The 22219-nt window shown below is 34.7% G+C and overlaps 1 protein-coding gene across 7 annotated transcripts in view; it reads left to right on the forward strand.

The window, feature by feature from the left end:
* Pkg21D (Protein kinase, cGMP-dependent at 21D) overlaps positions 1-22219 on the forward strand; it is a 71949-nt gene continuing 49730 nt past the window's right edge. Inside the window, exons 1-2 of one of the 7 annotated variants that reach the window (XM_070644624.1) lie at positions 1-120; positions 2042-2315. Coding sequence is in view for 1 of the 7 variants with exons in the window: in XM_070644619.1 (XP_070500720.1) it covers positions 6606-6698 (93 nt within the window). In the remaining 6 variants the exon portion in view is untranslated. Of the gene's footprint in view, positions 236-891; positions 1628-2041; positions 2316-6590; positions 6699-22219 lie in introns of those variants that run through there. The other 6 variants (XM_070644622.1, XM_070644621.1, XM_070644620.1 and 3 more) reach the window with 6 other exon arrangements.

A 22219-nucleotide genomic window follows, 5' to 3' on the forward strand; every position in this document is an offset into this window, starting at 1 on the left:
CATTTAAAGCTAGACTCGAGCACACGCGCTGTGTATTGGATATTATTTATTTATATATACATATTTTGATACGAAACAATCACAAAGTGCCTCAATTCCGCGGTTCATCAAATTTCGGAGGTGAATTTTAGGTATTGACTATCAAGTCACAAGTGGATGTGATGCAGACATAAAAATCTGCTCAAATAAAACAGTTGGAATTTCAATATTTTTGTTGGAAATAAGAAGTCAGTGTGTATGATAATCAAAAGCAAACAGTGTTTCTCATATGATTTGTGTATCTTGTGATGCTTTGAATGAAAACAGGGTCTAGGTGTTGTCACTTTACTTTTTTTTTTATCTGTGACTAACCAGATAAAGGAATTGAGACGAAAGAAGAATTGAGCGAAATGTCTGGAAAATTGATAAAAGAAATTTCATTTAATTTCCTTTGAGGAATCTTTTTTTGTTGCGGTTGGATACGATGATTTGGTTCTTTTTTTTTTTGTGTGTCTGTGACATTTTAACATTGATGTCGAGACAGTTTCTATTGAAGATTCTAGACTAAATGTTTTGATTCTGTCAGATTGTCAATTTTATTTTTAGAGATTTTGGAATCGATGACAGTTATGACAGCTTATTGATACCTAAATTAGTCCAAATCACTAAAAAGGCACACGGTGTAGAAAAGGTCGATCTGGAATGGAACCGAATTTTAGCGAAGCTGATGAACCTCTCTTAGGGCAGGGGTGGCAAACTTTTAATTTTTAAGACACATTTTGGTGGTAAGCCTCGACCAAAACTGCAAACTGCACACGGTTTATGGTAATTCCAAGAAATTCTCACAGAGCAATAGTGTGCCGCGGCACACAGGCTACTCACCACTGGTTGCAGGGCAACCTAGCCTAGGGTTAGCCTTGACTGAAACCGAACACGAAATACAGTTCATGACATTTTCATTCGTGTTATTCAAAAGTGTGCCGCGGCACACAGGTTGCCCAACACTGCTCTAACTTAACCCTAGCTTAAAAAATCAAAAAACAAATCAAATCACATCAACATTGATTTCAAAATTCATCAAAAAAAGTAAACAATCAAAACCTTCATTAAATCATATTAAGCCCCAAAAAATTAATTCCCATCATTTCAGTACAAAATAATTATTGACTGCCTTTTGTTTATACCTGATATTATGCTTTGTTTACTTCAAATATAAAAAATTGTTTGAACAATTTGCAAGAAAATACACACGCAGCGTATCAAATTTAAATTCCAGACCTTCCGAGTGCACAGAACAAAAAATAATTTGTTTTGCTATTCAGCTAAGCATTTTGCGGATGTGCATGACATTTAGTTTCAAAAAAAATTGTTAAAAATCGGATAAAATTATTGAGTGTCCGTGACAGTGTATTGTAATAAATTATTCAATCAAGGCTGTTCATCAACCTAAATCGCGGTTAATATTACAAATGACTCGTGGTATAAATCTGTTAAGTGCCAACTGTCTTACAATCATTTCTCAAAGATAAAAAATTAGTGAAATTACCAACGAATAATTCTTAAACAACACTAGACCGACTGATTCATTGCATTTTAATGTGATATTTATTTTGTTTGTGAATTTTGTGGGGTTGTTCGACAATGTTGTGTAATGTGGTTATTACGTAACGCAAGTCAAGTTGACTTGAATTTTAAATGAAGTCATACTTACTCGAATTTTTCATGAAGTCAAGTTGGCTTGAATTTTACATGAAGTCAAACTTACTCGAATTTTTCATGAAGTCAAGTTGACTTGAATCTTACATGAAGTCAAGTTTATTTGAATTTTACTTGAAGTCAAGTTGACTTGAATTTCACATAAAATCAAGTTGACTTGAATTTTACATGAAGTCATTTGGATCAAATTTTATGTCAAGTCTAGTTAACTTAAATTTTTAAAAAAATGTCAAGTTGACTTGAATATAAAATAAATTCAAGTTGATTTTTGTCGATTTTTGCGTTACGTAACAAGTGAACAGCCCCAAATTAATCAACCTCTAAATTAATTCTCCATTGTGTATAGAAAAAATAACCAATAAAAAATAGTGAATTAATAAAAAATTGATCATGCAAAAAGATCTAAAGCAGTGAAGTTGCCGTGAAGTGAAGTGAAATAATAAAAAAAAATTCAATAAAATCAAGTGAAAAAAAAATAATAAAAATTTCAAAGACAACAAAAAAGATCAGCAAAAGCAACAAGCACAAAAAAAGCCATCAAATAAATAAAGCTGAAAAATTTATTTCCTGCAGCAGCACAGAAAATTTCATCAAGGAGATAAAAAAATATCCAAAAAAAGGTAAGAAGCAATAGCAGACACAAAGCATAGAAATGTAAATGTGGAAAAAAGAGATATTTTAAGTTGTCATGGATAAACTTTAAAGAACCTCCCGACTGTGAATCATCCCTGGATGTATAATTAATTAAAGTCGTAGTTACACAAGTAAAAGTATGACCTAGTTTGCATCATCATTACCTTATAGAGTGCTGACATGTCAGATACCTGGATAATGAAGATGTAATGAGGTGATGCAATTCTCCTTTTAAGGCACACTATAAATAATAATAACAAGCTGCCGATGATCCTATAAAAAGCAATGGATAAAATTGGAATTGTAAGCAATTATTTACATTACATTGAATTATTATTGTTAATTTTGTATGCAAAAATATGGGTATATTGAATATGGGCAGAGATGAATCTGCCTTTGTTGTAGACTGAACGAATGAACTGTTACAGAACCTTGAAATTATTCCTGGAAATGCCATAAATCTTACAAAATTTTCACATTTTTGCAGAAATTGATTAATTTGATAAATTTTGTAAACAATAACTGAACGTGTCCTTGGCATTTTACTCAACAATTTCACCAAAATTGATTTTTGAATTTAAAAATCCGTTAACATTTTTAAATTGTCAATTGACTTGAAAATTTGTGAAATTTAGGTTGTTAATGGTCATTGAACGTTGTATCTCATATTTACTGTTGTCAATAAGGGGGCTTTCACTTGTTACGTAACGCGGAAAATCAACTTTTTCACTCCTTCTCCCAAAGAGCGTTAGATAATAAGTTGATGATCTCTAAGATATTACATAGAAGTTTAAGTCATTTTAAATAAGAATTGATGTAACAATCAAAAATACCCGAATAACACAAAATAGTTAATCGATTAAATATCCAGCATCAAACCAACGTGACTCTCTCTAACAGGCAAAAAGACCGCTTTTAGGTACAGTAATGGTCTTTCTGTACTATGAAAGCATGTTCTTTGTTTGTTAGGGTCTAGCTTCAAGCCTGATTCGGTTTACATCCAACATGTTTCCAGAGTCACGTCATTTTGATGTCGGATGTTGGATGTTGGATCAATTAACCGATTTGTACTCCTCGTGATACTGCAAGAATAAGATTGACATAATCAACTTGTTGCATAATTTGCGATCTTATGACTGTTTGATATTGAAATACAATTTAATCCATATCAGCATCAGGAGGGTATTCAGAGGGGAGGGAGGAGACTGTTGTGCATTATTGGTCGTTCTCTTTTGTGGAAAGCTCTTCAATCTTGCAGAGTTTTGGTGAAAAAATCCTAAACAAGCAGGGAGATGGTCTTCTCCTTCCAAAATTTCTAACTCCACCTCTGATTAGCATCAATCTACATAGCCTTCAACTATATCAAGATGCATCTACCTTCTTTATTATCATTTGTACCAGAAAATTCGCGAGATTATTTACATAAAAAATTTGCAGCTGATTTTTTTTTTAGCCAAAATATTTCAATATAAATAAAAAGAGTCAACATCCAAAATCAATTTTCATCTTCTTTAATACACCAAGCTCAGTTTATTGCTCAATATCATTCCATATACATTCATAATCCTCATGATAAACATAATTTAAAATCACACAAGATTTTTTTTAAAAGATTTATTAGGATCAAATTAATGGCTGCTATAAAAAAAATTCTCAGAGGAAATCAGGAACGAGTCATGCAGGAGTGGGCAACCTGTGTGACGCGGCACACTTTGGTGGTGAGGTTAGACTGAAGCCACACGCGACATGTGGTTCAAAGCAATTTTTGGATACACAGTATTGTGTACCGCGACACGAAGGTTGCCCACCACTGCAATACACTCTTCCATACCTTTGTATTACATGTGTTACCGCGACATATTCCACAGCACAGAGAGAAATAATAAAATATGACAAGCACACAAAATACTTTTGCGACATAAAAAGTTTGTTTAAAAAAGTCTTTTTTTTTTGAGACGAGAGCAATTTTATAATGGAATTCTTACCTTGCTATGTTGGAACTAAAGAATGTTTTTCCTCTATGAGCAACTTTCACCATCTCCTGTCAGATTTTTGTCATCGTTTCTTTGTTATTTTTCTCTATTAAAGTTACGTGAATTTAATTTGCTGGGTAAATTTACATGAGATTTTTTTTTGATCAAATTGTGTACTTTTTTGTGCTGGTTTATTTAGTTTTTTTATGTGACATGTCTTTGTTTAAAACATACATAAGTGCTTAAGGCATTTCCTTTGAATTATGAATATTGTTGGTACTTTTAGACATGTTGAAGACTTTATGTTTGTGTATGGCCTGGGCATGTGTGGCGTCGTTTCGACTGCGTAGTGTAGATCCCTGATACTACAACTCGGATAATCGATCCAAAATTCGACACATGGCCAAGATGACTCTAGCATGATGTCGGATGTTAACCAAATCCGGAGACAATTCAGAATGTTGCTTAATTGGGGAAGGATTTTTGGACAATTACCAATTTTTTGTAGAGTTTAGCATAGAACCTCAGACTTGCATTATAGATTCGCAGTCCAGCAGTTTCCTGATGTATCATATAGATCGACCAGGACTACAAGCCTGCATTTTTGGACTAATCCAACAAGTTAATCGATTTTAAATCCTAAGCCAGTTAACTTGACTGTGAATTGGAGTCGGATTTGGTTTACAACTAGCATCAAACTAAAGACACATCGGCTTGGTGCCAAATTTGCTATTTGGGAAGATTTAAGCCGATATCTGGTTTTATTAAATAAAATCGGATTTTATGCACTATAGTCCCTAGTAAGATGCTGATATAGTTCCGATTACGGAGTTCAAAAATCAAAAACCGCATCCGTGTGGCTTCCAGATGGCTCTCAAACAGAAGCGCCTACATTTGGTTACAATCAAAAAGCTTTGACTGAACCACAAAGGCTCTGCTTAGGAACCTTCTTCAATTATATCACTCAACACCTAAATTACTAAAGATTAATCCAAAACATTAAGAATCCCCACATCCAAAAGCAGTCCAATTGACCAAACAAACACAATTTTCACTTAAAGCTGCACTTTGTTGACACTCTAACACCATTCATCTAATTCCCACAAGCATTCATGCGTAACAAATTCATAAATAATTTATGATACAAAAAGATATTTTAATGCCCACCTCACAAGTGCCATACGGTCCATGCTAACCGAGACAAAAATTAATTTTATGGAACAGAAACAGAGAAAAATCTTACAGCATAAATTTACATGCAGAGTTTCCATGCCCATTCGAATAATATTATGTACCAAAAAAAAAAAGAGGAAGGAATGTCAAAGGCACAGAAGTGGGAATTAAAAGTGCTTGTATCTCTTCCTTGTGAGAGTTGAGAATGATTAATGTTTCTGCATAATACCTTTTCGCATGCCTGCACAGTTTCAAGCCGACGATGGCAGATTTTTTCTTTATTTGACACCTAATCCTCATCTCACATGCTGCTTATTTACGAATATTTTTTTTATATTCCCCTGTTTTTGCTTAAGAGACGCTTCTGTGTGTATGGCTTTATGAGGAAAGACTTTTTCGAAAGTTTTTCTGTCTCTTCTCATCGTGCTTATACACTTACTACTTAACATCATAAAAAAATATTCTTGAGTTTGCACAAAAATTGTTAATATAATTTTTTATTTACTCGTGATTTTATCGCATCATGAAAAAAAATTGAAAATTGGAAGTACCTAGATGTGTGAAAATATATTGCAAAAAAAAAATCTGGCACTAATCTTATTAAATTACGTCTAATTTTCGAACACTCTCGATTAATTTTCCGGATGATTTGATTTCCTAATAATTTTAAGTGGAAGATTAAGCACATGAATATGTAGATTAAAGAACATAAATTACACGTTTAAGCATCAAAGACGGTTTGTGTGATGTTTGAAATCAATGAGAAAAATGAGGAAATGAAAATAAACAGAATCATGTGATATCAGGCTGGGTAGGAGTATGTAGGAACAGAGATGTCTACAAGAAGAGCAGTTGAGGCTATGGAAGTCAAACCCAATTAAGGGCAGGAGAGTAGGGTTCTCAATCTCGAGATCAGAATGAGCTGGATCTTTACATTGAAAACCTAAGAAGAGGAAACGCTGAAGAAATTTCTGACTACGTCCCTTGGTAGATTTATGCTGAAATCAGTCTGATTTCTTTGATATTTCACTTTTTGGAAGCGTTCGAATTCGTTTTTTCATACAAATTGCAGCTTAAAGAGGACCACCTTCTAGGCTAAGTGATGGATCTGACAGAAAAGTACGATTCCATATGATAGATACCGATTGGGACTCAAACCCACGTCTAAGGATTCTCAGACGCATGCTCCTACTACTGAGCTATCGAGGGATACTCGACTTTATGGTAAAATGCTTTATATAAGTTATACAATTTCTGCTCCCACCTTACCACTTCACTCAATGATAGCCCAATCCAGCAATCCAATTCCAAGACTTTATCAGGCCAAAATCCATGTCTGAACTATCTAACCTTCAAACTCTGTTCTGTTAAAATTCAGTCCTATATCACACAGACTATGTGATATTATGTCATAAAACAGCATCCTCGATAACAGCCTTGGCTTTGAAAATACTTGATAATGATGGCATTTCCTGGATTCCAACAGTTTTATGAAGCAAACATTTCTCAAAATCTAAATATTTTGCCGTAACACGAATCAGTTCATAGAAGCAAAACTACATTGTTTACTGTGAGTATTTTCAATAGAAATACTCTTAAGTAGCTTGTAGACTTTTTTTGATGATGAAACTTTTTTTATATAATTGATATTGATCGCATTATTTCGGCAAATTTGTTATCATATTTGGTTTTATATACTCATGGTTATTTGCTGGATGAAAATAAGAATTGTTTACTGAATTGTCGATCAAATAACAATATTTTGGAATAGATAAGACGAAAATTTTCAGAAAATGTAATTAAGTTGTAAATTTTTGTGCTAAAAACAATGCTGTTATCTACATTTATACTTTATATGACATTACTGGATTCAATTAAACAATATTTAGTGCTGAAAGTTAGGGAATTTCTGAAATTTTAGTTTATTTCAATGTTTATTCTTCGAAGTTCAAAAACAGACTGAATTTTTGTACAAAAAGGGGCTTTCAACTATGCATAATAAATATTATTCAAATCTTAAATGACCGTTAAATCAAAAACTTGCAGAATTAGTGCAAAATCACTCATTTTTCAACTGTCTAGACTCATTTCATGTTGATATACCTTAAGTAGACTAACCAGACACTAAAATACTTCAAAAAATCAATTCCCATCACCCAAAAAACTCTCACAATCTTCATATTTTAAATAAAATAATAAATTTGTTAAAAAAATTCTCTTGGACCTATATTTTGTCTATATTGTCGTCCGACATAACAATTATCTGTCCGTCAAAAAAATCAAGCTAGATGTCTTGCATTTGTTATTATTTTTACACAAAAAAAAAATCAGAAAATATTTATGAGTTATGCTATAATTAATTAATTTTTATTTCAAGCTTACGTATTGGCAACAATACAGTAACAAGCAATTTCAAATTAATGGAAAATTACAGCAATTAAGAGAAACATTTCAGGTTGGAAACAAAATTTCTGCATCTTAATTTCAAAAGATATTTTATTCTTAATCGATCATGTGAAATACAGCTGACTTGAAGACTATTGTGCCATAAAAATAAAAGATTGATGATCCTCTCGTGATTGTGTCTGAATATGAAGGTCATTGTCAGTTTTTTGGCATCTGTTGCGATGTGTTCTTCTTTAGTTTGATTCATTCTGGATGTGAGCTGCTGTAGAGTAAGATGTTCAGGAACCTTACTACATATATTAAGGTTCTTGAGAAGAAAATACATTTTTCTACAAAATAGACAGAATTGGACTCGAACCTACGTGCTTTTGATTACATGTCAAGTGCTCTTGCTTACTAGGCAATCGAGGGTAGTTAAAAAGCATGACACGATGCACACTTGAAACGTCTACCTCTATACAATGCTCATTGTTCAGCTCTTATCGTTGCATTGGACCAATACACAAAGTTCAGGCCAATAAGACCTTTATGAAGTCTCTTAAATGTTAATTGGTTTATATAGCATAGACAGTCGTCTAATACGTGGACAAACAAGGTGCTCAAACACAGGATCCAATTAATACATTGCAAAAAAGCATGTTGCATGTCCGGATGACTCAAAACTCCATGCAGTAGTCAATTGGCAGTCATACAGAGTTCGGCTATATAGATTCCATATGACTGTCCATGTCTCTCATGTGTCACTCGGGTTATCACATCCAAATCATCTAAATCACCCACAAATACGACACTTTATCAAAATAAACATTCACAGCATCAAATTGTCTACAAAATTATGCCGCAAACCTCAATTAAAATTCCTTTATCCCATTCCAATCACTAATAAATCCATATAAATATATGCACATACTACACATCAATGAAAATCTCTGCTTATTCTCAAATACAATTAATTTTCTCATAAATCTCCCATTTTCATAAATCTTCAATCATGTCCCGAAGTGCCTTTAAGACAATTCAAATTTAATTTTCATCAATTTTTAACGACCTCAATACAAATAAATTGAAAAATTACATAAAAGAAAAATTTAAATGGCAAGTCAACTACTTTCGAATCATTAGTCTGTGATTTATGAAGTAAATCTGAATTAATGAATGCTAGACACAACTGTTTGCGTCCATCTTATATTTATAAATGTACTTTTTTTTGCATTTAATCTGTTGATTCTGTTATGAATTTATTTTTGAGATTATTTACTTTGGGGATTGAAGATTTTCTGTGGATTTATGTATTACTATTAATTTTGGGAGGTCAGGTTGTATGCATTGGGTTTGTTTGGTAATTAGGTCAATAGAATTTTAAGGCATATGACTCCTAAGAACGGATGGCAATCGATAAAAGGGTTTGTGATGAGAAACAGAGACCGGGACCAAGACTTCAAGGATGAAACCTTGAATCAAAACCTAAAAGATCAAGAATGTGCTGAGGGTAAAACATCTGGAACTCCCTCTCATTTATAGCACCAAATCCATCAATTTGAGACATCATGAATGTGTGACCATTTAAGTTTAATCTGATTACTTATTTGGTGTAGAACAGTGGTGGGTAACCTGTGTGTCGCGGTCTATGGATTTGTTGGAAATTCCACAAACCGTATGCCATATGTAGCTTCGTTCGAAGCCTCTCACAAAAGTGTGCCACAAAAAATAAAAGGTTGCCCACCACTGACCTAGAATTTATCGTTAACATGTAAAGTACGTCCATATGCTACCTATTTGTTCTCATATATACATGGCATTGTCATTTGATCTAATTGAATAAAATTATATGAAAAAAAAAAAATTCCTGTTCTGTCGCAATGCTACAACATGAGAAATAAGCGACGATAGAGGCTGTAAATAGAGCATTAATCAAGTATATTTTATGGTAACACGTTTAGTAATAATTTATCTACCGGGAGGCATAAATATGCACAAACATTCTCATGAATATTGTTTCTCTGTGCCTCAAAACTGAAAAAAAAGCTGAGATTGCACATGAAAATTTATGAAATGAATTTCATTTCTCGTTGATTTATTTCGAGTGCTTCCCTCGCCTGATATATGTATGTTCTCATATTAGTTAATGTAAATAATGAAAATAAGAAAACTTCTTGTGCGTGAATCACGAAAAGATGAGAATCTTATTGTGTAAATATTTTTAAGAGGAGATGAAAATTCATCGCTGTGGTCTTTAAAATGTGATAAACACTATAATTTGATTCTGTCCTAATTTGAGTATAATGAATTAAGATTCTTAAATAGGGGTCGTTCAGTGATGATGTGTGGTTTGTGCAGATGCGTAGTCTGACATGTATGGAACGCAAAATTGCTGGACAATCGGCATGTTTGCCTAGAAATATCCTAGCTATTGAAGAATTCTGACTAAATAGGAGGCGGGCTTACCCCCAGGCAATGGACCCTCGTTTGCCTTCGTCAAAGAAGTAAGAAGTAAGTTGTCCCAAGGGAGTGGCCAGAAGGGAGTTCGGGAAATGGAAAATAAAATGAATGTCTCGAAAATACTAGCAAATTAAAGAATTTCGAACCAAAAGTTGGACCATCCTAGATGCGCTCCTAATCCAGGTTGCACCCCACAATTATGGCTTCCTCCTAGATACGCCCATGTCTATATAATGTGGAAAATTGTCAAATATCTGCAAAATAGCTTACAACCGGCTACAACAACAAGATTTGTATGATAAAGCCTACAGTTGACTAAGCAACAGACTCAAAACTCTCTCAGAACATCCACCTTAGCTACACAAAAACAACTTATTGCACAAGTGACAATTCACGTTTAATTAACTGCGATTCAGTCAATAAGTTTACAGGTTGCTAATTGGGACTTCTTTACTCTTAAGTATATCACATTATATTCTACGAAAAAGTGCTAAAACTAATTAGCGTAATTATCAACCGCTAATTAATATATGACTTAAAGTTCATTGACGAATCGACTGTCTTGTGATATTCAGTCATTCATAAATTTCCCCGCGATTAACACAATCAGATCAAAAAGAGTGTAGGCTGGGATGAAAATATTGTCGATTGAAAAGGCTTCTTGGAATTGTTTTTCATGATATCGTATTCCTAATCGATTCGTGCGTCTTATAATATTAAGAGCTTGAAGGTTTTCAAGATGTGGATTAGGAAGTAACAGATATGAAAGAGAATTTGAGGCTTTAAAGGTTAAATGATGCATTGGAGGTTAAGAGTTGAGTTGGTGATGTACCTGAGTGACATGAAGGAGACAGAAGCAGCTCTTAGAATCCATACGCAGTCCTGATGAACTGCAATCTCTCTCATGGCTTCTAATTAGCTGCCAAATGGAGTCATGTGCTTGCTTCGTGACACTACGGGTACATATCTCGAGATGAGCGGGATAAGAGTGGTTGAGGGTCAACCATATTGATTCCAACGCTCTACCTCAATGCTTGTGAGACGTACTTCCTTGGCTGTGGCGTACATGAACTTATTACCGCGCAGTGAGACCGTCCAAAGCCGGATTTATCCTTCTAGCAACCTAATGCAAGCTCTTGTGACACTTCAACCGAATTCGCATGAGAATATGTCATATTATTGACTTTAAAAGCCATTCCACCTTTCACCCAACAACCACTTACCACAATTTTGGTGCATTTTTCTATATCCCCCAAAAATGTATTGTTCTTATCATCGCATTTAGCTGAACATCAGCCAATCATATGATAATTATGTGCTTTGCACCATATGCATTTACACAATCGATCTATAATTTTGTATCGTGACATTGGGCATTGATTAATGAATTGCAAATATTTTTTCTTGTGTGCCTAGAAATGCATTTGTTAATTTGTGACATTTTCATAATTTATGAAAATTTTTGTTGTCGCTATTATTTGCTTGGCCTGCTTTATATTTACTGAGTTGACATGTTCGAAGTGATAGATGTAGTTAAGGGAAATGTTGGCTGTTTAGTCTCTAGATTTTAGACATGGTATTCTAGATGTGTTTGAGGAAGACAGTGATGTGACAATGGTTCTTAAATTTCTGGGCAAAATCACAAATATGATGCTGTTCACTTCCTAAGTTGACAATATAAAGTCTCAATCTGCATTTTAAATTGACGTTCCTTTCATTACTGTTCTATGCCAAGTAACTCTTGGGTGACTTAGGGATTTGAACCACAGGCGGTGGAACAAACTTGTGTATTAGTCCCAGGATTGACATTTTCTCAGGCATTTTGATCTCGCCATAGTACATATCTAAGCGCTGTTTGGTTGCCAGTGGAGTTCTTAGTGAAAATATTGAGTATTACGTGAATGTGGACAATTGACATTTGGCCTACTAATGAGTCAGTACGATAGCTTGCCTAACTCCCCAATTACTTCAACCATTTTGACCCGGAAAGCACACAGCCTATAAATAACTGGAAATCAGACCCCTGAATGACTTGACTCTTGTATGAAGCTCGGTTTTCATCAAATCTGGCCCGAAATCAGAGTCTACATGACCTGGAGCTAAATCAGATCTTAGACCGATTTGACTCTTTCATAATACCGGATTCTATCGAATCTGCCCAGAAGAGGCCAGATCAGAGTCACGCTGGTCTAGTGTTAAATTTTCAGCCATTTCTACTTCGCATCTGGGTTCAAGATCTATAGTCTTCCGGGTTCAATCTTAATCTATGCCACAATCATGTCAATCACACTGCCACCTCTGTCTACAATAGATTTTCAATTATCACCAAAATTTGACATTGATTTTTCATCAACTTATTCCCTTTCAACTTCCATTGAAGGATTTTCCTCGAAAATGTCGACACTGAAAATAAACATTTTTTAGTGAAATTCGTGACATTCAGTCAGGAGAATTTATTAGAAACTGCCATGATTTTTGTTGTTGTTATGTCGTTCCATTTCCGCACATAAAAATTTTTTTGTTGTGCCTTTTTTTTCAACAGAAAAATGCGGCATTCTTATTTTTATTAATTTTATTGTATTTCGTGTACCTTTCGACATTGACAATGAATTTCCAAAATGTTCGCTTACGGATGTTATGGAACTTATTGATGTGAAATCTTGAGCTCATAATAATAAGAAAAAAATCGACCTTTTTATTGCCGAGACAATAAAAAAAGGTGAGCTTGAATTTTCATCTTGATGACGGAAAAAAATAATTTTTCTGAGAAAATTTGCCGAAACCTTCAAAATTAGCTTGATGGAAAATCTTTTCAGATTACTCGTCACGGGGGGCCGTTCACTTATTACGACACGTTCTTAAGGGGGGACGAAGTGGAGCGAAGTAGAGCGGAGAGTGTCGAGTGAATAGGAGTTAAGTCGAGCGAATAGGATCGAAGTCGACATAAGAGGATTGAAGTCGAGCGAAGATGAGCGAAGTCGAGCGAAGAGGATTGAAGTCGAGCGAAGAGGAGCGAAGTCGAGCGAAGAGGATCGAAGTCGAGCGAAGAGGATTGAAGTCGAGCGAAGATGAGCGAAGTCGAGCAAAGAGGATTGAAGTCGAGCGAAGAGGAATGAAGTCGAGTGAAGACGATTGGAGTCGAGCGAAGAAGATTGAAGTCGAGCGAAGCGGAATAAAGTCGAGCGAAGAGGAATGGAGTCGAGCGAAGAGGATTGGAGTCGAGCGAAGATGAGCGGAGGTAAACGGAGATGAGCGTAGGACAGCAGAGGGTAGATGGGTCAAAAAGTCAATTTTTCACGTCACTTAATAAGCAAACAATCCCTTTTGACAAATTATATTCAATTTAAACTTTCTGTCTTCTTCATAACTTTGTCAAAATCATTTGCGATAGTTTTTAAAGTATCATTTGAGAGGTAATCAGACACAGATTATCTATTACATGAAAATGATTCTAATGATGATAATTTGCATAAAAAGTTTTGACTCGTGACTTTACTTAAATTATTGTTTAAGGTAGAGACTGTGTAAATGATAATGACGTGAAAAATATATTGAGACATCTGATGAATTTATGAAATTACGCTAATGACAGTAAGCATTTTGAGGGAGATTAAGGAAGGAAATTAAAAATCTGTTCAATCAAATGCTCTGTTTTGAAGTGTGACTATTAAGATTTTTAGACGGGCATATTTTGGCGGGAATATTCAGGTATTAGAACAGAGTTTGAAGTCGTCTTGACTTGACTTGACACTTGACTTGACACTTAACTTGACATTTGACTTGATACTTGAATTGACTTAACTTGACACTTGACTTGACACTTGACTTAACTTGACACTTGACTTGACGCTTGACTTGACAATTGACTTGACACTTGAGTTGATACTTGACTTGACACTAGACTTGACACTTGACTTTTCACTTGACTTGACACTTGACACTTGACTTGAAATTTGACCTTACTTTACTTTACTTGTGAATAAATAAAAGAAGCTTACTACAGACTTTGAAGTTCCTTGACGCAGCCTTCTTCTTTTGTGTCGCTCGGAAAAGCCCAGTCTAGTCCAAGTCTAGTCAGCCCATGAAACAATTTACACGTTTTGCCTCGAATTTTGACTTGCAATCACGTTTCAAGTTTACAAAAACAAATCAAAACTGAGAACGATCTCTAAATACATGACTTAAAAATTCGTTAACTAGATACTTTATTAAACACGATGCTAATTAACTCTTCGCGTCTCAAGTAAATATTTAGATGAGGCACAAGAAACCAAAAATTCTTCTTTTTGTTATTGTTGCCTAAAAATAGTTTTCAATTAGCACATTGCTAGAGATTCTTCCAGCCATGAAATTATCAGAACGATTGAAATGTGAATCAAATGGATGAAAAGTCATATATTTTTATGTCTAAATCCTCAATTGTCTTCAGACAGTGTGCCACATACAATTTAGATTGTGATGAAAAATATCACGAATATTTAACTGAATGATGTGAAAAAAGAAGAAATTCTGATGTGGATTTTTTCATTCACATGGTTTTCTTCTCTCTGTTTAGTTTTCGTGTATGAAGCGGGGGCTCAGCTGTGGCTCTTACCGTGTATAAACATTTTCATTTGGATTGAAGAGATTTGAAGATTTTTTTGTGCAGCAAATAATGTTTGAGAGGTGCAAATGACTTTACTTGATTGTATTTAGGTGAATATCCTGTTCAAATGTTGATATTAAGGTACTTTATGGATGTAACGGTTTTCTAAATTTTGAAATTTGAATCTAAAAATTCCTGATTTTTGTACATTACAAAATAGCAAATTTTAGCATTTTCTGGGCATTTAATAAGCTCATAACATGTTGAATACATAACTTAGAGCTGTAAATTAGCAAAAGATCGATAACATGACAAGCAATTATGTCCAAGAAGGTCAAATTTTGAAAAACAAAATAAAATTCAGAATGTAAACAAAGATTTGAATTTTGAGCTTTTTTGAAAGCTTTTTTAACGGACAAAATTGTTCTTTTGAGTTGTTGGACCTAAATATCCAGGTAGAAAGTAACCAAAACATCCAGCTGACGACCATAAAATTGAAATCTGTTTTACTTGACTTCTGCAGCTGACCTTTGACTTTGACCTCAGATTGTGTCGAACTTCACACAAGTCATCCAAATATCAATTCACACACTAAAAATTCCCACTCGATATCCAGACTTTCTATCGTTTTAATCCACGTTTTCAAATGAAATATCTGAATATTTTACGATTGACACATGAAAATCATTCAACAATCAATAGAAAGGAATAGAAGCACATTCGAATGTTCATCGTTAAAGTGATAAGCCGCTTTGTTTCTTTGTATTGGAAATAAGAAGCTTTAAAACTGTGGAAATAAAAAATTCTGATACCTAAATGTTCACACAACATTGTTTTGGGATATTTTTGAACGATATCAATGGATGACAATGCGAATGTGATACGCAGTATCTGTTGAGGGTTCTTAAAATTGAGACTGGGAAGTCTTTGAGAAGTTTATTGAAATATTTTGAGAAGGAAAAAGCAAGGGTTTTGTACCCCGAATAGCACAAATCGGTTGATGGGTGAAAAATCTGGCTTCAGGCTTTCGTGATTTTGACATCAAGTCCAGTATCAAGTCAGACTCCGGCATCAAATCTGATACCAATTCAGGTGTGACTCTGAAATCAAGTTCGGTATCAAGTCGAGCATGACTCTGGCATCAACTCCATACCTAGTCAGATGTGACTCTGGCATCAGGATGAGTTCTGGTATCAAGTACAGCACTTAGCCTGATGTGACTCGTGCCTCAAGTCCGACACCAAGTTGAGTATGACTCTGGCATCATGTCTAGTACCAAGTCAGTATTGACTCTGGCAACAAGTCTGGTACCAAGTCAGACATGACTCTGGCATCATGTCTGGGACCATCCCAGAGTCACCCCAGCCTAATACCAGATTCTGAATCGATAAACCAACAGGTACTATTCAATTTTCTGATTAGTTCCGCAACCTTGAGACGAAAATGAAAATGTTAGAGAACATTGATAACTAATTGCCACAACATAGCTTTTTGATGTAAGATATTTTTCATATTTTATAGACGAAAAATATTTTTGTAATTATTCCTTTGATGTCTACGCTGAAAACTAAGAGCAATAAAACTATCAATTTTCATATATGGGGTTTGTACGGAAGTGATGTCCATCAGTTATGTTCTTATTAAGTATGTAATTTGTCTGCTTAGTCGTAGTAAGGAACCCAAAAAGCACATGTCGTTGAAATAGCTGAAAATCTTAGCAGCGGAACCGATCAGTTCAGACACTGATTAGTACCGGAACTGATGAGATTAGTTGAAATCCGGTCTCAGGCTACAGTCAACTCAACAGTTTCCTACCTTTTCTACACCGTCTACTTTCTGCAGATCAAAAGCATCACCTTCCATAACTCAATACTAAACATAGCATACGAACATCCCCGTAGTAAATGCTCGCGTGTAAAATTTATGTTCTGATTATTTTTGGAAGCATTTTCATTTATTTTTAATATCCTCAAAATTCAACGAAAAATTCGGTCAATATTTTAATGTGCAACCTTGAACATTTTAGCGACTGATTAAGTGCCAAAGACAAATTTTCATCTTGAACCCTAAAAAATCTGTCCTCAAAACATCAAAACAAGACCAGATCGCAATATAATTTGAGCCTTAATAAATTATCACTAAATTAATAATATTATTATTGTCATTACATCTATAAAGCCATCAGTAGAATGTAGAGGCACAAAAAAAAACATTCATTTATATGACAGTTGACAAGACGGATGGCAATTAAGAGAAATGGCTTGTCTGGGAATCGAAAAATCGTGTTCACGTTAAAATCAAAAATCGGCATGAGAAGCGATGAAAAAAAAAAAAATAAATAAAAATCACCTGATGTCCATGGGAAACGCCACGATATGTGAAATTTTGTGTCTGTTACACGCACAGCTTTTTTTTCGCGTCTATAGACTATAAAATTTATTATGTTGTCTGGCTAGACTTATTGACGTAATTAGATTTTGAAGAATCTTTTGAGATGCATAGGTGGTCTTGGAAGAGGAACATGAGGAATATGTGGGAATTTATTTATTTTAGTGACTCTGTCATTAGTCACGTCCAATCAACATGGACGTCACGTCCACAAAATTTATTTTGAGGTAATTTGAGTTGGTCTGTGAACTGTGACTACCCGAAATAAGCCATAATCGGTTGATCGAACAAATATTCGGATCGAGAACGGCATGTTTCTGACTTGATGCTGGATCCGATTAGAATCCGAAGTCACGCCAACCTAGTGCCGAATTTTGAATCAATTAACCGATTTGTGCTATTCTGATGTTAAGATCCAAGTATGGTCTAGGTATCCAAGTGATAATGTGAGAATTTAGTGGGTTCGAGTCCTATAAAGGTCGTCATTTGCATCATATTCTTATGTCTATTTTGAGTTTTAAAGATTTGTGGATTCCCCTATTAATTCCTAAGCTACATCACGTTACTGCTTGGGCTTCGTTTCTTCTCAATGTTAACGGCTAGACGTGAATCCGGACAAATAAGTTGGACTGAGTCTGAGACAGAATTTGCTCACAAACACGATCATTTAAATGAGAATCCTCATTGCCTGCCAGGGAAAGATTCCTTCACGGCACCGCTATAGCTGCCAATTAATCCAGATATGTCCACAACGAAATGCGTTTTAATTTCTACAAATTTTACTTCTCAACTCTACATTTAAGTGCTACCGCTAATTAAAAGTTCATATAAAATTCTCCCACATACAGAATGCAGATCATCAACAGCAAGCTGCTTCATGTATATATAAAAGAACTCTAAATGATGATGGCTGGATATGTGGGGTCATTGACCAGTGATGTTTTGAGGTGTTTGTTGAATTTTATGCAGTACTTTTCGGAGATTGAAGCCTAATTGAGTATGTTAAGAGCTGATTGAAATTTGTATAAAATGTTATACTTCACAAGAGCAAGCAGAAAAAAATTCATGCAAATTTTAATAGATTTTAAAGAGGAATGTAGCTAGAAATTGAATAATTTTGCCAAAGGGGAATGAGAGGGATTTAACCCTTAACCCACCTCAACCCCTCATCATAACCTCTAAATGCACACTTGGTTTTTAGTAAAAAATTCAAATTCAAGTCGATTTCAACCTCAAGAATATTTTTTAAGACGTAACTTCCAAATGATCCCCACATCTGAATACATATATTTTATATCTGCTAATTGCTCAGACAGTCAACAAAATATGAGAGATGAAAATTAAATATTAATTAACATTCGCTTTAAAGTGAGATAAAAATGGGGGAAAAAATATTATTTTTTTAATGAAATCCGAGCCGCCTTGCTGACTAGTGGAGGAGTAGATGATGAAAATTTTCACGTTTTAAGAAGAAAAACGAAAATTTTTGAGAGATAAAAAATTAATGATTTTAAAGAAGTGGACATGAAAATGGTTTTAAGAAAAATTGATGATGAAGCTACGATATCTAAGCGAGAATCTAATGCTACATAAATCTCAACTAATCACTAAAAATAGACATCAGCCTAGTTGATCCCGTCAAATCCGAGTAGTACAACTTAGTGGCTAGTACAGGAGGGGGTGGCCGGAAATTGCGGGATTTTATAGGAATTTTTAGAATTTTTTTTTCGAAAATCCCAAGCAAATTAACAAAAAGGAAGTGGACGGGTTGATTCCTATCCCTGAATACGCCGCTGGTCGCTAGGGTACCGTCAAGTCCGTCAAAGTAATAACAATAAGACCACGTCCTTTAAATTACCCGACGGAACAAATGCTTCATATCGACTACTCTCCCTGAATGCGGTCCTGGTCACTAGGGTAGTAAGTAAGCAGTTGCTGCCCCTGACCACACCGTGATGACTGATTTTGACTCCTTTTTACGGCAATTCCCATCATTGTGCCCCTCGGGCTTATTTTTTGTTATTTTTAAATAATCTCTCTATTGTTGTTTAGAAACGACTAAGCTAGCTGCTTAGATCAACTAGATTAAAGGAAAAAATCTCGACCGACACAAGCTAAAATATTTGGCATTGAAAAATTCAATAATATTTTTTTCGACTTCATAATTGTTTGTTTACTTCCAGTTGTTTTGCAAATACGCTGAATATTTTTGTAATTCGCAGTTATATTTACATTACATGACCCAAAAAGAATTTTTGGAACTGCCACAAAAAAAAATGGAATGAAAAATGAGTATGATTAGAATTTCGAGTAATCTCCTTCCGCTTTCGTGTGTTGTGATCTACATATTCAGTCTATTTATAGGTTTAATAATAATTTTACTTCATATCATGTGTTGATGATTTTGTTGATCTGACCTACCTTTTTGGATAGTTTGATTAAAATGTTAGTTTTATCATTTCGGAAGTTGATGAAGGTTTTATGAGATTTATCTGAGCAGTACAGTAAAGCAGAGTTTACAGTCGACTCGGATTTTGTATGAAAATGTCGACTGCAACCGACTTGACTTTGCATTAAATTCTAGGAGACTTTGTGCCTTGCAATATAGACGGTAGAGCATAGCTACGTCACCACGTTGTTGGCAAGCCGTGGGAGACCAAACGGCACTATTACGGTTGCTTTCAGTCCATTTTTATGACATAGCCCAACTGGGACTTGAACCCACGACTTCCAGATCATTTCTTAAGTGCTCTAGATCTTCTAGATTAATTGTTAAGTGCTCCTACCTACTGAGCTACCAGGGGTTGTTAAGGAGCGTGACAAAATGCTTACTTAAACCTTCTTCTCCATCCGAGGCTTACGTACAGCTTTTATCGCTGTATTAGGACTCAGTAAGAATCCAATATCGTTCGGATAGAATCGTTTCGGGTCTCTTTGTGCTGTTGTTAGCCTCTTCTTGATCCTAGTCACTTGATACTGAACACCAATCACTATGTATGCTATAACACTGAGCATCAATCACTCTGCATGCTGTAACACTGACCACTGTCTCTAATTGAACCTACCCTTCCGTAAATCATGCCAGAACCAATGAATAATCTTGGAATAATCATCAAAATTCTCTCTCCAAACAACTCAACGACCATGAGATTAAGTCAATCAATAAGATTCGTACCTTAGGAATGCAATCATCATCAACAAAGAACCACTCAAGTCCTATCAGCATCTGATAGAAATCCCTATCTTATAATTTTTCGCACTAATTAGTCAATGAACTGGATCAAATAATATTTTGCCCATATCTCCCCTTGCAAGCACAAGGTGCTGTAATATTAAAGTGTCAATAACATTATCTTTAATAACTCGAGTTCAAGTGCATTTGTGGCAATTTACAGTCCAAATTGATATTTTTTTCAACAACGAATTGCTCATTAATCCTCAAGTGCTCATTTATATCTAGACGCACACTTGTCACTTTAAAGAATGTTTTTTAAGGCACAGTCAATATTATTTATTTAATTTCAAGTGAGTTGCCAGTTCCTTTCAAACAAGACATTTATGGATTATTATGAAATTCAGAATAATAAATTAAATAAATAAACAAATGTAAACAAACAAGCATAGCACGTCAGTGCAAGTAAGTGCTTATTGTTACTTATTTATAATCTTTATTTATCGCAGTGTGAAATCTTTGAGGTGAGAAAAAAAAGGATGAACATTGTTACAGTCATGACGATTTAGATCGTGTTAGAATATTCTTGAAATAGATGTTGTGCAGGCTTGACTAGTTGTGTCATTTATTTCATTGAAAGTTTTAAGTTTTATTTGCTTAGTCTGAGAAAATGTTTATTGGATTGGGGTGAATGAACTGCATGAGAAGGCATCAATTTCGGAAAAGCAGAGTTGATAAATGGTCACAAAGGTTGTCAGTGAAAGGCTTTTGGTGTAAAAACTAAGTCACGGATCACGTTGGCGGTAAGGCTCGGTCGGAACCGTCCATCGCATAAGGTTCCTGTAAACTGTTACAAATCTGCAGATCCACCTCTCACCCTCCTAAAAACCGACCACAATAAGCAAACAACCCCAAACATATTTATTAGTGTTGAAATTTGAAGAATTTGGAGCTGAATTTTTTGAAAAGTAGACTGATCTTTCCCAAAATGTGGCTTAAATCGGATTATCGATCGAAAATACGGACCTTGACCGATGCGACTACGACTTGGTGCCGGATGAGATTTACTCCCGTCACATGCTAAAAGCCTATGTGTCTTTGGCAAGCGAAATTTTTTTGGATGATGAATCAGTTAACCCATTTATGCTATTCTGGTTTATACGAGTGACTTATTCATTGAAAACAATTTTTTCCCATATAAAATACAATCTCGAAGAGCGGTGAGAATGTGAATCTGTCTCATTTCATCCAAATGTACCGCGTGAAGACAATTTGAAAAAAGATCTACAATAAACTAATGACATTTTATCCGGAACTGTCCATAAAATATGGCATTAATCGACTATAAGTCTAGTTTTTAACTAGACGTCATGTCTAATAGTTCACTCGAATTGGTACTAGTTAGGTATTTATTCGAAGATTTATGGCTCCGGTGCACCTATGCATGTATGTGAATATTTTTAAGCCACCCGGGAAGCTGCCTTTTAAATAAAACTTGAAGTTCTCAAAAAATTCAGTTGCTTTTGCTGAAACAGCTCTAGAAAACAACCCTGCATCGAAGCAATATCAATTTTTATTGAAACTACCTCAATATTTGCTGAATATGTATACATACCCACAATGACATGCTTTGTTTATATTGCTTTATATCTTAAATTTTCTTAAAATAACTTCGGATCTTCTCTACAAATAAACATCATCCTAATGTACCAAAAAAACTCAATAAAGCCCTTCCTTAAAAACATGAAAATTCTT

This window comes from Chironomus tepperi, unplaced genomic scaffold (genome assembly GCF_022539635.2).
Source record: "Chironomus tepperi strain 1889 unplaced genomic scaffold, CSIRO-AGI_Ctep_v1 contig_337, whole genome shotgun sequence".
NCBI classification, from domain to species: domain Eukaryota; kingdom Metazoa; phylum Arthropoda; class Insecta; order Diptera; family Chironomidae; genus Chironomus; species Chironomus tepperi.